The sequence below is a fragment of the Passer domesticus genome, chromosome 21, assembly GCF_036417665.1.
Source record: "Passer domesticus isolate bPasDom1 chromosome 21, bPasDom1.hap1, whole genome shotgun sequence".
In the NCBI taxonomy this organism is placed as follows: Eukaryota; Metazoa; Chordata; class Aves; order Passeriformes; family Passeridae; genus Passer; species Passer domesticus.
In genome coordinates, this window is record NC_087494.1 from 529,697 (window position 1) to 546,036 (window position 16,340).

The 16,340-nt window shown below is 50.5% G+C and overlaps 1 protein-coding gene across 3 annotated transcripts in view; it reads left to right on the forward strand.

The window, feature by feature from the left end:
* COMP (cartilage oligomeric matrix protein) overlaps nt 1–16,340 on the forward strand; it is a 35,408-nt gene that overhangs the window by 12,178 nt on the left and 6,890 nt on the right. The window contains exons 5-12 of one of the 3 annotated variants that reach the window (XM_064396617.1): nt 1,573–1,676; nt 1,916–2,942; nt 6,518–6,568; nt 10,830–10,907; nt 12,652–12,737; nt 13,580–13,631; nt 14,549–14,721; nt 16,110–16,247. In XM_064396617.1, the coding sequence (XP_064252687.1) occupies nt 12,672–12,737; nt 13,580–13,631; nt 14,549–14,721; nt 16,110–16,247 (429 nt within the window). In that variant the 5' untranslated portion in view covers nt 1,573–1,676; nt 1,916–2,942; nt 6,518–6,568; nt 10,830–10,907; nt 12,652–12,671. Of the gene's footprint in view, nt 1–1,572; nt 1,677–1,915; nt 2,943–6,517; nt 6,569–7,943; nt 8,063–10,829; nt 10,908–12,651; nt 12,738–13,579; nt 13,632–14,548; nt 14,722–16,109; nt 16,248–16,340 lie in introns of those variants that run through there. The other 2 variants (XM_064396615.1, XM_064396616.1) reach the window with 2 other exon arrangements.

Below are 16,340 nucleotides of genomic sequence, written 5' to 3' on the forward strand. Positions count from 1 at the left end.
GTCCTGCTGACACAGGAATTCCAGGTGTTCTCCTGGGGCAGGGTCCTGCTGACACAGGAATTCCAGGTGTTCTCAGGATCCTGCTGACACAGGAATTCCAGGTGTTCTCCTGGGGCAGGGTCCTGCTGAGGAATTCCAGGTGTTCTCCTGGGGCAGGGTCCTGCTGACACAGGAATTCCAGGTGTTCTCCTGGGGCAGGGTCCTGCTGACAGGAATTCCAGGTGTTCTCCTGGGGCAGGGTCCTGCTGACACAGGAATTCCAGGTGTTCTCCTGGAACAGGGTCCTGCTGACACAGGGCTGGGTTGGTGAAACCCAGAAGAATTCCAGGTGTTCTCAGGATCCTGCTGACACAGGAATTCCAGGTGTTCTCCTGGGGCAGGGTCCTGCTGAGGAATTCCAGGTGTTCTCCTGGGGCAGGATCCTGCTGACACAGGAATTCCAGGTGTTCTCCTGAGACAGGATCCTGCTGACACAGGAATTCCAGGTGTTCTCCTGGGGCAGGGTCCTGCTGACACAGGAATTCCAGGTGTTCTGGGGTAGGGTCCTGCTGACACAAGAATTCCAGGTGTTCTCAGGATCCTGCTGACAGGAATTCCAGGTGTTCTCAGGATCCTGCTGACAGGAATTCCAGGTGTTCTCCTGGAATCCGGCATTATCTGGGATCCCTGGGTCTGGACACACCTGGGAGCTGGGACTTGTCCCTGCTGTCCCCTCCTGTCCTGAGCAGATTCCCAGCACGTGCTGCAGGTGACCCCAGCCCACCTGAGGGTCTCCATGAGATTTAGGGTCCTTCCCACCCGGAGCAGCCTGCAGTTCTGTGACCTGATGGAGCCTGAGCCACCTCACCAGGAGCCGTCAGAAACCCCGTGAAGAGCCCAGAGCTTCCCACGCTGGATGCTCCCCCTGCCAGTCCCCAAATCCCCCATGGCAGCAGCTGGAGGCAGGACCCTCCTCCCTGCCCACCTTTGTGCCCAGAGCCAACAAAACCCTGCTTTGCAAAGCCTGCACCACGAGGATTTTAAAAATCCAAGATTGTCCAGCTTGATGGTGTTCAAACCCAGTTCCACCGTTGCTAAAACAACCCCAACAAACAGATCCCAAAAGGATCCCCTCAGAGCTGCTGGCAGCACCCAGCTAACGACCCGGAGACGCTCATTAATTAACGATGTGAGATAAACACCCGGAGTGATGCAGACGTTAGAAATAATCCACAAATCCCTGGAAGGGCAGCCCATCCATGGAACCCACCCTGAGCACTCCCAGCCTGCTGCAGCCGGCTCGTGGCTCCAGCTCTGAATTCCTCAGGAAATCAGGGATTAAAGACCTTTGTTAAATCATTTTAATGCTTTTTTTTCCATTTAATCAGTGGCAGAGTGAATTAAACCTGGAGACAGCTCCATTGTGCAATTTAGCCTCATTTTTTTTTAACTTTAGCCTTAATGTTTTCACTTTATCCCCAATTTTTTTAATGTTATCCTTAACTTTTTCACTTTATCCTTAAGTTTTTTAACCTCACCCCTGATTGTTTAACTTCACCCCTCATTTTTTCTCTCTGTCCTTTATTTCCCCAGCCCTTTTCTTCCCCCCGATGGAATTTGAGCCATGGCAAGGCTGGGTCAGCAGCAGAGGAAGGCAGGGCCTGGCACCTGGGGCCAGGATGGTTCATGCCAGCAAGGTTGGGCTTCCAAGCATCATTTTATTGGGATTTATTAGGATTTATTGGGAATTATTGGCGTTTATTGGGGTTTGTTGGGATTTATTGGGATTTATTGGGGTTTATTTGGGATTTATTTGGATTTATTGGGGTTTATTTGTGTGTATTGGGGTTTTATTGGGATTTATTTGTGTTTATTGGGGTTTATTTGTGCTCATTGGGCTTTTTGGGGGTTTATTTGTGTTTATTGGGTTTTTTAGGATTCCAGGATCCTAGGAAATCATGGAATTGCCCTGCAAGTTTTCCAAACCAGGGTGAAGGGACAAATCTTCTCCTGGAGCTCATGAGGAATGAAAAAAGGAGGAATGAGCTGAAAATTCCCTTAAAACTGAGAATTTCACTGCCTGGATGCCCCTGACTGGAAGGGAAACCTTTGGAAGCCAGAGTGGGAGGGAAATGAGAAGTTTTTCAGGGCTTTCCTTGTCTCTCCTCTAGAATTTGGGTTTTACCCCAGCAATGCCTCCGAGCCCCTCCTCACCCCAGCTCCAGGCCGGAGATGTTTTCCACTTATTTTTAGACCCTGACCTTCCAAGGCTGAAAAATAACATTTTCCTCCTTCTGACTTTTGTCCTTCTCTTGGCAGGGCCCCTTCAAAACAGAGAAATGGAAAATATTTCAGCTTGCAGGCAGCAGGAGCTCCTCTTTTCGCTGTTTGTTTGTGAGCTCCTCTCATTTGTGATGTCAAGGCCAGGCAGGAAAAAAAGGTGCAACAAACCTGGCAGTGCCCAGCCCCAAAAACCCAAACAAACATTTTCTGCTGCATATTTTGGGTTTTTTTCAATCAGCAGAGCTTCAGAAACCATCCTGCTCCAAGCTGGGAGATGTTTCCCCATCAGCTCCTTCTGAATTTGGGTTTTTCTCAAGAGGAACAAGCAGAGTTTTCTGCTCTGCCTCCTGTTGGAGGTGATTTGCAGGGGACTCAGGAAGGAATCAGAGGAATCCAAGGAAAATAAAGGTGGGAATGAGCTCAGCCCAAGCAGCTCTGCTGGGCTTTGCTGCTCTCAGTGGCCAGAGCTGATCCCAAAAGTCTGCTGCAGCCTAAAGAAAAATCCCTTTGCTTTCTAAAAGGATAAAAACTAGAAAAAAAATTAAAATTAAAAAAAAAATTAAAATTTGCCTTTATGTGGAGGAGCCTTAATTCCTTTTAATGTCAGTTATTGGGGTTTCTTGCAGCCTGGAGCAAAAATTCCAAAGGAAATGAGCTGACTTGTCAATAATGTGCTTTTGGTGAGTAAATTTGGCTGTTAGACAATAGAAATAACAGAAAATGTGATTGTTTTTCTGTATCATGTGACCACCATTACATATAATAACAGATCTGTTATTGTTCTCATCAGTTCCTGGGGTTGGAAATGGGATCTGGGGAGTGCTGAGCTCTGTCCAGGGCAGCAGACAACTCCTGATGGCATTTAAATTTAAATTTAAATTCAAAAAATCCCTCCCTGCCTGGCTGGAGGTCACAGAGGAGCCCCAAAGTGCTTTTGGCTCTCCAAAACTGGTGCCACTCGGGCCACTGGAAATTTGGGAACCCAGAATTCGCTGGAGAGTGAAAATGTGGAAACCCAAAATCCACTGGAGAGTGAAAATTCAGAATCCCAGAATTCACTGGAGAGGGGAAATTTGGGATCCAGAATTCACTGGAGAGGGAAAATTCAGAATCCTAGAATTCACTGGAGAGGGAAAAATTAGAAATTCAGAATTCACTGGAGAGGGAAAATTTAGGAACCCAAAATTTACTGGAAAGGAAAATTTGGAACCCAGAATTCACTGGAGAGTGAAAATTCAGAATTCACTGGAAAGGGGAAATTTGGGATCCAGAATTCACTGGAGAGGGAAAATTCAGAAATTCAGCACTCACTGGAGAGGGAACTCCGGGTGCTCATTGGTAATGTGGATTTCTTTGGTCAATAAACACAAAAATCAACCCAAGTCTGTTCAATGCAGAAACCAAAGCTGAACTCTCTGCTTGGCCATTTCAGGTCCCTTCCAAGCCCGGCCGTGCCTGCTCCAGGACCCCAGGGGGTTTTCCTGCAGGATGAGGATTTTGGGCTCTCTTTGCCCCAAAATGAGATTTTTGCTCAGCTCACCTCTCCCCAGTGGCCCTGGCTGGGTTTGTTTCCCTCTCACTCCATGGCAGTTCCAGCTCGCTCTTTCTGCACTTTTAGGACTTCTCCACGGTTAAAAAACCTCTTTTTTTTTTTCATGAATCCTTACAAAATCCCTTTTTTACTCCTCTTCTGTGATAAGACACGTGCTTCTCCTTCTCTGCGCTGCCTTTCCTGGGGCTGGGGATGGGAAAATTCTGATTTTTGTGCTGTTGCTCCCTGCCCAGCTGGGTGAGCCCCAGCTCTCACAGGGCTGAGATCCCACCCCAGGACAGGGCACAGGGTCTGTCTGTCCATCCCTGCCCAGCTGGGTGAGCCCCAGCTCTCACTGGGCGGAGATCCCACCCCAGGACAGGGCACAGGGTCTGTCTGTCCATCCCTGCCCAGCTGGGTGAGCCCCAGCTCTCACAGGGCTGAGATCCCACCCCAGGACAGGGCACAGGGTCTGTCTGTCCATCCCTGCCCAGCTGGGTGAGCCCCAGCTCTCACAGGGCTGAGATCCCACCCCAGGACAGGGCACAGGGTCTGTCTGTCCATCCCTGCCCAGCTGGGTGAGCCCCAGCTCTCACTGGGCGGAGATCCCACCCCAGGACAGGGCACAGGGTCTGTCTGTCCATCCCTGCCCAGCTGGGTGAGCCCCAGCTCTCACTGGGCGGAGATCCCACCCCAGGACAGGGCACAGGGTCTGTCTGTCCATCCCCCCTGCCCAGCTGGGTGAGCCCCAGCTCTCACTGGGCTGAGATCCCATCCCAGGACAGGGCACAGGGTCTGTCTGTCCATCCCTGCCCAGCTGGGTGAGCCCCAGCTCTCACAGGGCTGAGATCCCACCCCAGGACAGGGCACAGGGTCTGTCTGTCCATCCCTGCCCAGCTGGGTGAGCCCCAGCTCTCACAGCTCCAGGTGAGATCCCACCCCAGGACAGGGCACAGGGTCTGTCTGTCCATCCCTGCCCAGCTGGGTGAGCCCCAGCTCTCACTGGGCTGAGATCCCACCCCAGGACAGGGCACAGGGTCTGTCTGTCCATCCCTGCCCAGCTGGGTGAGCCCCAGCTCTCACAGGGCTGAGATCCCACCCCAGGACAGGGCACAGGGTCTGTCTGTCCATCCCTGCCCAGCTGGGTGAGCCCCAGCTCTCACAGGGCTGAGATCCCACCCCAGGACAGGGCACAGGGTCTGTCTGTCCATCCCTGCCCAGCTGGGTGAGCCCCAGCTCTCACAGCTCCAGGTGAGATCCCACCCCAGGACAGGGCACAGGGTCTGTCTGTCCATCCCTGCCCAGCTGGGTGAGCCCCAGCTCTCACAGCTCCAGGTGAGATCCCACCCCAGGACAGGGCACAGGGTCTGTCTGTCCATCCCTGCCCAGCTGGGTGAGCCCCAGTTCTCACTGGGCTGAGATCCCACCCCAGGACAGGGCACAGGGTCTGTCTGTCCATCCCTGCCCAGCTGGGTGAGCCCCAGCTCTCACTGGGCTGAGATCCCACCCCAGGACAGGGCACAGGGTCTGTCTGTCCATCCCTGCCCAGCTGGGTGAGCCCCAGCTCTCACAGGGCTGAGATCCCACCCCAGGACAGGGCACAGGGTCTGTCTGTCCATCCCTGCCCAGCTGGGTGAGCCCCAGCTCTCACAGGGCTGAGATCCCACCCCAGGACAGGGCACAGGGTCTGTCTGTCCATCCCTGCCCAGCTGGGTGAGCCCCAGCTCTCACAGCTCCAGGTGAGATCCCACCCCAGGACAGGGCACAGGGTCTGTCTGTCCATCCCTGCCCAGCTGGGTGAGCCCCAGCTCTCACAGCTCCAGGTGAGATCCCACCCCAGGACAGGGCACAGGGTCTGTCTGTCCATCCCTGCCCAGCTGGGTGAGCCCCAGTTCTCACTGGGCTGAGATCCCACCCCAGGACAGGGCACAGGGTCTGTCTGTCCATCCCTGCCCAGCTGGGTGAGCCCCAGCTCTCACAGCTCCAGGTGAGATCCCATCCCTGAGGAAATGGGACAGGGTCTGTCCGTCCCCCCCTGCCCAGCTGGTGCTGGGAAAGTCACATTATAAAGCAGATTGTCCCCAGGATATCAGTGGGAAAAAATCTCCTCCCTTATCTGTAATCATGATAATCAAATAGCAATAATAATTGTAAAAATGGCAGTAATAATGAAAATAATAATGGTTATAATTCTGTTAATAATGATGATGATGGTAATTAATATTATTATTAATAATAAAAATAGAAATTATAGCAATAATAATTATAATAATGAAAGTTATAATGATAGAATAATAATAATAATAGTAATAATAGGGATTTGTTTAATAATAATACCTCTGGGGGTTGATTTAATAACAGTAATAGTGGTGACAGGGGGTTGATTTATCCAGAAATTCGAAGCCCAGGGAAATTCCAAAGTTTTGATCCCCCAAGGCTCAAAGCCTGCAGCCCCTGGCAGAGCCACCCAAATGTCCCTGAGTGCAAATTCCTTCCTTCCAGTGGGGATTTGCTGCACAAAAAGGGGGAAAATCCATAAATTCCAACATTCCTGGCACGGCAAACTGGGAATATTTATTATCTATTTTAATTATTAATTATTAATTATTAATTTTGGTATATTTATATGATTTCTTTTTAATTTATGTATTTTTATTTATAGTATTTAAGTTTTGTGTTTCTATATCGATATTTATATTTGTAATTCTTTCTCCTTTCTCTCAGGGCTGGCTGGGCCAGCAGCGCCCTCCGGGACCTGAGCTTGGGAGGTCTGAGGTAAAAGCAATAAAAAATCCCATTTGCTGTAAATGTCCCAAATTCCTGCTGCTCCCACTTTCTGAAGACTGAGCTTCTGTTTCCTGGGCTTTCCCTGAGCCTCTCCCGGGTTTTCTGTATTTCTGGAATGTTCCAGGCCTCCTCCAGCTCCCTCCTGGAATTTTGGGGAAATTCTTGGAAATTTTTCCGGTTTTCCCTCAGCTGCCCCAGGGCTGATTTCTCACTCCTGATGGGGAGAAAAACCTGCAAAATTTCCTTTTTCCCCTCATTTTTGCATTTCACCCTCCCTTCGGGAATGGAATAAAAGGATTTGGGGATGAAGGGAAAGGGAAATGGAAATGGCTCCAGTTTCAGGGTGGGGGATTTCCCCCCCGGGGGAGTTTAAAGAGAATTTCTGGGCAGTTCTGGAGCTCTGAGGTGTCTCAGATGTTCCGTGGGAAATGCAGCCCAATGAACCCCCAGGAAAGAATAATTGGCATTTTGAAATCTGGAATTCTCTTCCCCATTTTAACACCAAAAAAAAAAAAAATCTGGATTTTTTTTTTCCTCATTTTAGCACAAGAAAAAAAAATCTTGATTTTTTTCCCTATTTTAGCACCAAATTTTAAAAAAGGAGTTTTCTTCCCTATTTTAGCACAAAATAATAATAATAAAAAATCTAAAATTCTCTTCCCTATTTTAGCACAAAAACACCAAAACAAACAAAAAACCCCAAGGAAACAGAACAAAACAAGAATGGAATTTTCTTCCAGTTTTTTCTTCCTTTTTTTTTCCTAACTATTATAGCACCAAAAAAAAAAAAAGAAAAGAAAAAAAAAGAAAGAAAAAAAAAAACTGGAATTTTCTTCCAGTTTTTAATTCCAGGTCTTTTTATTCCTGCCTGTTTTAACACTAAAAAAAAAGTTTAAAAACCCACAAAAAAAACAAACAAAAAAAAACCACAAAAAACAAAAAACAAAAAAAAAAAAAAAAAAAAGGAATTTTCTTTCTTTTTTTTTTTCTTCAGTTTTTTTTTTCCCTGCCTATTTTAGCACCAAAAAAAAGGCAAAAATTAAAATTTTTGCATTTCTGTGCCGCGGGGCCGTGGCGCTGTTTGCTCTCGCAGCCGCGGCCAGCGGTGACGGCAGCGCGGGGCCGGCCCGGGACGGGCGGACGGACAGACGGACGGACGGAGGCTCATAAATAGCGGCTCCCGCATGGGCAGCGCCGGCAGCTCCTGAGCTCCTGCAGCTCCCGGGGTTCTGAAGTTCCCGCAGTTCCTGCAGCCCCTGCACCCCTGCAGCCCCTGCAGCCCTGCACCCCTGCAGCCCCTGCAGCTCCTGAGCTCCCGCAGCCCCTGCACCCCTGCACCCCTGCACTCCCGCAGCCCCTGCACCCCTGCACCCCTGCACTCCCGCAGCTCCCGCAGCTCCCGCAGAGCCGGGATGGTCCCAGCGCTGCTCCTGCTGCTGCTCCTGGCCTGTCCCCGCTCCTGGTGCCAGCAGAGGAGGATCGGTAAGGGTTAATGCGGGGTTAATGCGGGGTTAATGCCGGGTTAATGCGGGGTTAAAACTCCGGTTCAGCTCTGGTTTAACTCTGGCTGAGCTCTGCTGGAACTCTGGCTTGATGCTGGTTAAACTCTGCTTTAACTCTCCTTGGACTCTGCTTTAACTCTGCTTTGACTCTGCTGTGACTCTCATTTCATTCTGATTTAACTCTGATTTCATTCGGATTTAACTCTGCTTTAACTCTGCCGTGACTCTCATTTCATTCTGATTTAACTCTGATTTCATTTGGATTTAACTCTGCTTTAACTCTGCTGTGACTCTCATTTCATTCTGATTTAACTCTGCCTTAGCTCTGATTTCATTCTCATTTAACTCTGCTTTAACTCTTTAGTTCTGATTTAACTCTGCTTTAACTCGGATTTAACTCTTCTTTAATTCTGCTTTAACTCTCATTTAATTCTGAGTTAACCCTGCCTTAGCTCTGATTTCATTCGGATTTAAACCTGCTTTAACTCTTTAATTCTGATTTAACTCTGCTTGAACTCAGATTTAACTCTTCTTTAACTCTGATTTAGCTGTGATTTAACTCTGATTTCATTCTGATTTAACATTAATTTAACCCTGATTTAACTCTTCTTTAACCAACCCTGCTTTAACTCTGATTTAACTCTGATTTCATTCTGCTTTAATCCTGATTTAACTCTTCTTTAACTCTGATTTAATGCTGATTTCATTCTGCTTTAACTCTGCTTTAATCCTGATCTAACTCCACTTTAATCCTGATTTAACTCTGCTTTAACTCCAATTTTATCCTGATTTTATTCTGATTTTACTCTGATTTGATGTTGATTTCATTCTGATTTAACTCTGCCTTAACTCCACTTTAATCCTGACTCAATTCTGATTTTTTGAGGGTTTTTTAGGCCGCTCTGAAAATGCTGAGGGGTGGAAGGTGATAAAGAGGAGGATTTTTCCTGAAAATGTTGAGGGGGATTTTGTAGGAAAACTGTAAATGCTCTGTGGGATTTTTTCCCTCATTTTCCTCCTGAAACTTTATTGAAGGAAAATCAAGGAAATAAATAAGATTATCCCCCAGAAGGTCCCAGCACATCCTTGGATTTCCTGCCCTCCAGGAATGTTCAAATTCCACTTCTCCAAATCTGCTTTTGGGGAATTCCCAGCTCCAGGAGGATTTCTGGCAATCCAGATTATCCCCAATCCAAAATTTACTGCAGAGCTCACAAATATTCACCATTTATTTTTATTTTTTGGGGAAGATCCACGAGGTTTTGGGTTTGTTTGTGCTGTGGAAATGAGGAATTTTTATGAGATCAGTGCTGGGAAGTTCTCCCTGCTCAGGGGTGCAGGGCCCAAATTCCAGCTGGTTTTTCCCTGGATGCACAGAGGGGTTTGTGGGATTTATTCCTGGTTTTCTCTTTGCTCTAGGTATGGGGTGGTGTCTGTCAGGGGATTGGCAAATCTGGGGAAAAAAGAGAAAAATTATGGGGAAAAAATGAGAAACGATGGGGGGAAAATTGAGAAATTGCAGGGAAAATGGAGAAATAGGAGGAAAAGAGAGAAAATTATAGAAAAAATTGAGACATTATGGGGGGAAAATTATAAATTATAGGGAAAATTGAGAAATTAGAGAGAAAAATAGAGAAATTATAGGAATAAAATGAGAAATTACAGGAAAAAGCCCCGAGAAATGAGGTTGTGCATCCTTGTGGCCAAGGAGGAATTGGACCTGGGATTTTGGGAGAATCCCTGAGTCCAGCTCTGTGTCCAGTTACCTTTCACTCCCAAATTATCCCTAAAAATCCCCAAATCCAGCAGCCCGAGCTCCATCCCTCCCTCCCTGCCTGCCTTGGGCACACCCCAGAATTTCACCCCATCCCAGAGGGACCCCACAAACCCCAAATCCCAGCGGGAGGGAGCAACGGGGATCCTTCCCTGGGGCTGCTCCTGACCCCGGAATTCCCGAATCCCCTGGGGCTCATCCTGACCCCAGAATTCCCGAATTCCCTGGGGCTGCTCCTGACCCCGGAATTCCCGAATTCCCTGGGGCTGCTCCTGACCCCAGAATTCCTGAATCCCCTGGGGCTCATCCTGACCCCAGAATTCCCGAATCCCCTGGGGCTGCTCCTGACCCCGGAATTCCCGAATCCCCTGGGGCTGCTCCTGACCCCAGAACTCCTGAATCCCCTGGGGCTGATCCTGACCCCAGAACTCCTGAATCCCCTGGGGCTGATCCTGACCCCAGAATTCCCAGTTTTCCCCTGGGGCTGCTCCTGACCCCAGAATTCCTGAATTCCCTGGGGCTGCTCCTGACCCCAGAATTCCTGAATCCCCTGGGGCTCATCCTGACCCCAGAATTCCTGAATCCCCTGGGGCTCATCCTGACCCCAGAATTCCCAGTGTTCCCGGAGCTCACCCCCAGCATTCCCGGTTCATTCCCGGTTTTTTCCCGGGTTATTCCCGGGTTCATTCCCGGTTCGTTCCCGGTTCATTCCCGGTTTTTTCCCGGGTTATTCCCGGGTTCATTCCCGGTTTTTTCCCGGTTCATTCCCGGTTTTTTCCCGGGTTATTCCCGGGTTCATTCCCGGTTCGTTCCCGGTTCATTCCCGTTTTTTTCCCGTTTTTTTCCCGGTTCATTCCCGGTTCGTTCCCGGTTCATTCCGGTTCATTCCCGGTTCATTCCCGGGTTCATTCCCGGTTTTTCCCGGTTCATTCCCGGTTTTTCCCGCTGAGCCCCTCTCCTCTGTGTCCCCAAGATCCCAGCCGGCCGCTCCCAAGCGCCGCCCGCAGGGACCCCGCCTCCAGCCGCGGTACCGGGAGTGCCGCGGGAGCAGGTGAGAGAGGGAACAGGGGAGAGGGAACAGGGGAGAGAGGGAACAGGGGAGAGGGAACAGGGGAGAGAGGGAACAGGGGAGAGGGCACAGAGGGCACAGGTGAGAGAGAGGGCACGGGGAGAGGGGAGAGGGCACGGGGAGAGAGGGCACAGAGGGCACAGGGGAGAGGGGAGCAGGTGAGAGAGAGGGCACGGGGAGAGAGGGAACAGGGGAGAGAGGGAACAGGGAGAGGGAGCAGGGGAGAGAGGGCACGGGGAGAGGGCACAGAGGGCACAGGTGAGAGAGAGGGCACGGGAGAGATGTGAGAGGGCACAGGGGAGAGGGGAGCAGGTGAGAGAGAGGGCACGGGGAGAGAGGGCATGGGGAGAGGTGAGAGGGCACAGGGGAGAGGGAACAGGGGAGAGGGGAGAGGTGAGAGAGAGGGCACGGGGGAGAGGGCACAGGGGAGAGGATCAGCAGGTGAGAGGATCAGCAGGTGAGAGGGCACAGGGGAGAGGGCACAGGGGAGAGGGCACAGGTGAGAGGATCAGCAGGTGAGAGGGCCCCGGGTGGGCGGTTCCCCTCGGTCCCGCCCCGCCCCGGGCGGAGCTGCCCCGCCCCGGGCCCCGCTTTTGCCGCTTTTGGCCCCAAATCCCCCGAGTGCGGCTCAGGGCCGGGGCCAAGGAGCTGCTCCACACCCCTGCAGCCCCACATTCCAGCAGGGAATCATGTGGAATTACTGATACAATAACAGATTAATATTCCCAAACCCCACTCCAGCCCCACATTCCAGCCAGGAACTCCTCGGGATGGAGACTGAGTCCTAAATGTTAAATTATTAATATAATAACAGATCAATATTCCCAAATCCCACTCCAGCCCCACATTCCAGCAGGGAATCATGTGGAATTACTGATACAATAACAGATGAATGTTCCCAAACCCCACTCCAGCCCCACATTCCAGCAGGGAATCATGTGGAATTATTGATACAATAACAGATGAATGTTCCTAAACCCCGTTCCAGCAGAACTCCTCGGGATGGAGCTGAGTCCTGATCATGTTAAATTATTGATACAATAACAGATGAATGTTCCTAAACCCCGTTCCAGCCAGGAACTCCTCGGGATGGAGCTGAATCCTGAATGCTAAAGTATTGATATAATAATGTATGAATGTTATCCATATAATTATTATATTCATATAATTATTGTTCATATAATAGAAAAGAGTATATGAATAATAATGAAAGTATTATTAATATGATTATCATTAATATATTAATATATATGATTACAAAGCATTATTAATATTGTTATCATCAATATATGAATATATATGATTACAAAGCATTATTAATATGATCATTATTCATATGTGAATATATATTATCTGTTCTTATATATTCATATAAATATTTAAATATATAAATATATTCTAATAGATCCATATAAGAATATATTTCATATAAATAGATATGCTCATATAGTAAAGTATTATTAATCATATTAATACATAAATATATTAATATGCATTGTATATTAATATATTAATATTAGTGTTTAAACATATACATATATTATATTCATATTTTCATATGTATTCATATATATATTATATAAGTATATATATTCATATAATATATATGAATAGAAACCTTCCCAGGTTTATAACCACCTAGATGATAAACTTCTCAGGTTTATAATCAGCTGGATTATAAACCCGGGATCTTCTGGGATTTCCCCAACACTTTTGGGTTTTTTAGGAGGAGAAGTCGGGCCGGAAATGCTGCAGGAAATGAGGGAAACCAAGCAGGTGCTGCTGGAAGTCCGGGATTTGCTGAAGCAGCAGGTGGGTGAGAATTCCTGATTTCCCCAGCTCTGGGAATTCTGTGCTGCCTGCCCCGTGAGCAGATCCTGCTGCAAACTGAGCCGGGGGTGGGGAAACTGCCAGGCTGGGAAGGAATTCCAGCTGAAATAAACCCTCCAGTTGGGAAAGAATTCCAGCTGAAATAAACCCTCCAGTTGGGAAAGAATTCCAGGTGAAATAAACCCTCCAGTTGGGAAAGAATTCCAGGTGAAAAACCCTTCAAGTTGGGAAAGAATTCCAGGTGAAATAAACCCTCCAGTTGGGAAAGAATTCCAGCTGAAATAAACCCTCCAGTTGGGAAAGAATTCCAGGTGAAATAAACCCTCCAGTTGGGAAAGAATTCCAGGTGAAATAAACCCTCCAGTTGGGAAAGAATTCCAGGTGAAAAACCCTTCAAGTTGGGAAAGAATTCCAGCTGAAAATCCCTCACGTTGGGAAAGAATTCCAGCTGAAAATCCCTCAAGTTGGGAAAAACCAAAAGGAGGAAAAAACCGTTCAAGTTTAATTTAATTTCGTATTTTTAAAAATAATTTCATTTATTTCTTTATATGTTTATTTTTAGTATTTATTAATTTCATTTAATTTCAAATTTTTATTCATTCATTTATTATTATGATGATTATTTATTATTTATTGATTTCACTGGCTGGGAGTGCCAGGATCCCGGTGCCAGTCCCGGCTCAGCCCGGCGCTGGTTTAGTAGTTTTTAATTATTATTATTATTATTATTATTATTATTATTATTATTATTATTATTTTCCATTCGTGGCACACCCCGGGTGCCGGGACCCCCTCCCGGCTCAGCCCGCGCTGTTCCCCTGCAGATCAAGGAGATCACGTTCCTGAAGAACACGGTCATGGAGTGCGACGCCTGCGGTGAGAGCCCGCGTGCCCCTGTCCCTGTCCCTCTGTCCCTGTCCCTCTGTCCCTGCCCTCTGTCCCTGTCCCTCTGTCCCTGCTGCCCCCTGCTCCTGTCCCTCTGTCCCTGTCCCTCTGTCCCTGTCCTCTGTCCCTGTCCCTCTGTCCCTGTCCCTCTGTCCCTGCCCTCTGTCCCTGTCCCTCTGTCCCTGTCCCTCTGTCCCTGCCCTCTGTCCCTGCTCTCTGTCCCTGTCCCTCTGTCCCTGTCCCTCTGTCCCTGTCCTCTGTCCCTGTCCCTCTGTCCCTGTCCCTCTGTCCCTGTCCTCTGTCCCTGTCCCTCTGTCCCTGTCCCTCTGTCCCTGTCCTCTGTCCCTCTGTCCCTGTCCCTCTGTCCCTGTCCCTCTGTCCCTGCCCTCTGTCCCTGCTCTCTGTCCCTGTCCCTCTGTCCCTGTCCCTCTGTCCCTGCCCCCTGCCCCCTTCCTGCCCCTCTGCTGCCCCAGCCTTTGCTTCTGCCCCGGGCCATCAGCTGGGCTGGTGGCTCTGGGACACCCCGAGGTGGCTCTGGTGGCTTTGGGACACCCCAGGTGGCTCTGGGACACCCCGAGGTGGCTCTGGGACTCCCCGAGGTGGCTCTGGGACACCCCCGGTGTTCCTGGCTCTGGGACACCCCGGTGTTCCTGGCTCTGGGACACCCCGAGGTGGCTCTGGGACACCCCAGGTGGCTCTGGGACACCCCGAGGTGGCTCTGGGACACCCCGGTGTTCCTGGCTCTGGGACACCCCGGTGTTCCTGGCTCTGGGACACCCCGTGGTGGCTCTGGGACACCCCGTGGTGGCTCTGGTGGCTCTGGGACACCCCGAGGTGGCTCTGGGACACCCCAGGTGGCTCTGGGACACCCCGGTGTTCCTGGCTCTGGCTCACCGCTGTGTCCCCAGGCATGCGGCCCGAGGTGACCGGCCCTGTCATCACCATGACGCAGTTCAGCCGCTGTGTCCCCAGCCCCTGCTTCCCGGGCGTGCCCTGCACCGAGAGCGGCGGCGGCTTCCGCTGCGGGCCCTGCCCCGCCGGCTACTCCGGCAACGGCACCCACTGCTCCGACATCAACGAGGTAACGGGGACAGGGACAGGGACAGGGACACGGGACAGGGACAGGGACACGGGACAGGGACACGGGACACGGGACAGGGGACACCGGGGACACGAGGGACACCGGGACATGGGACAGGGACAGGGACACAGGGACAGGGACACGGGACAGGGGGACACGGGACACCGGGGACAGGGACACAGGAGACACCTGCACAGCCTCGGCCCCAGGCCTGGGAGCTCCTCGGGGCTGCGAGAGCCCTGCAGGAGATGCAGGAGATGCAATTCTGTGCTTGGCACACATGAGATCCCTGCAGGAGCTGCAATTCCTGCAGGAGCTGCAATTCCTGCGGGAGCTGCAATTCCTGCAGGAGCTGCAGTGCTGCCCCTGGCACACACTGGGATCCCTGCAGGAGCTGCAATTCCTGCAGGAGCTGCAATTCCTGCGGGAGCTGCAATTCCTGCAGGAGCTGCAGTGCTGCCCCTGGCAGACACTGGGATCCCTGTGGGCTTTGCAGTTCTGTGCCTGGCCCTCCCGGGAGGTTCAGGGCCAGCCCAGCCCCACAGGATGAACGCTGAGGTTTGTCCCGCAGGGAGGGGAGCTGGGAGCACCAGAGCTGCATCCTCCGCTGAGGAGTTGTTGGAGATAAGATTTATTAGGGTGGAATGGGACCAAGCAGCTCCCAGATAATCCTTGAGACAGCAGATCTCAACCACAGGGATTTGTTTCTGCCCTTAAATCAAGCCTTGCTGGGCAGATACCGTGTAGTATTTTTAGGAAATTTTCTCTTTTTTAGGAAATGTGGCATTCCACCAATTCTAAGCTCTGTGTGTGTGCAAAGCTCTGCTCATCCGTGGATTTTTTGTAGGGCTCCTGAGCTCTGTGCCTCCCAAACCATGAACTTGATTGTCCCACTCCTGCAGTGCCTCAGTTGCATTTCAATTTAGAAACCTGCTGAAGGCTCCATGGGAGATTTTGGGACTGTCAGTCCAAAATACGGGATCCACTGTGTTCTGTGATGCATCTGCCAGCACAGAGCATAAAATCCAGGGGAAATAATGAAGTGCTGGGGAAGCAAAGCATTCAGAGCTACTTTGGAAAGAGTGGTGAACAAACAACTCAGTTGTGTTTGAAGGCCAGGGGGAGGAACTGTCCCTGGACTCTGAGCATTCCAGCAAGGAAGAGGTGAAGCAAGAGCAGCTCCCTGGGGGCTCTGGTGTCACCTGAGGACAGGCAGAGCCCAAAGTGGCTTTGTTTTATTGCACCCCAGGGCACACCCGGTCTGGGGCATCCCTCTGAGGAACTCCTCTGCTCTTTATCTCCCCTCAAACTAAAACTGCAAGAGCTGGAGGTGCCCCGGGCTGGAGCTGCCCCCGGCACAGCCCTGGGCACCCTCTCTCTTGTTGCAGTGCAATGCCAACCCCTGCTTCCCGAAAGTCCAGTGCATTAACACCAACCCCGGCTTCCGCTGCGACCCCTGCCCGCCCGGCTTCACCGGGCAGCTGCTGGAAGGGGTGGGACTGGCCTTTGCCAGGGCCAACAGGCAGGTGAGGGCCCGCAAGGGTTGTGTCCCTCGGGAGCTGGGGATTCTCTCCCCTCTGCAGCTGGGACTCACAGGAGTGGGAAGAGTCGGGAGGGAA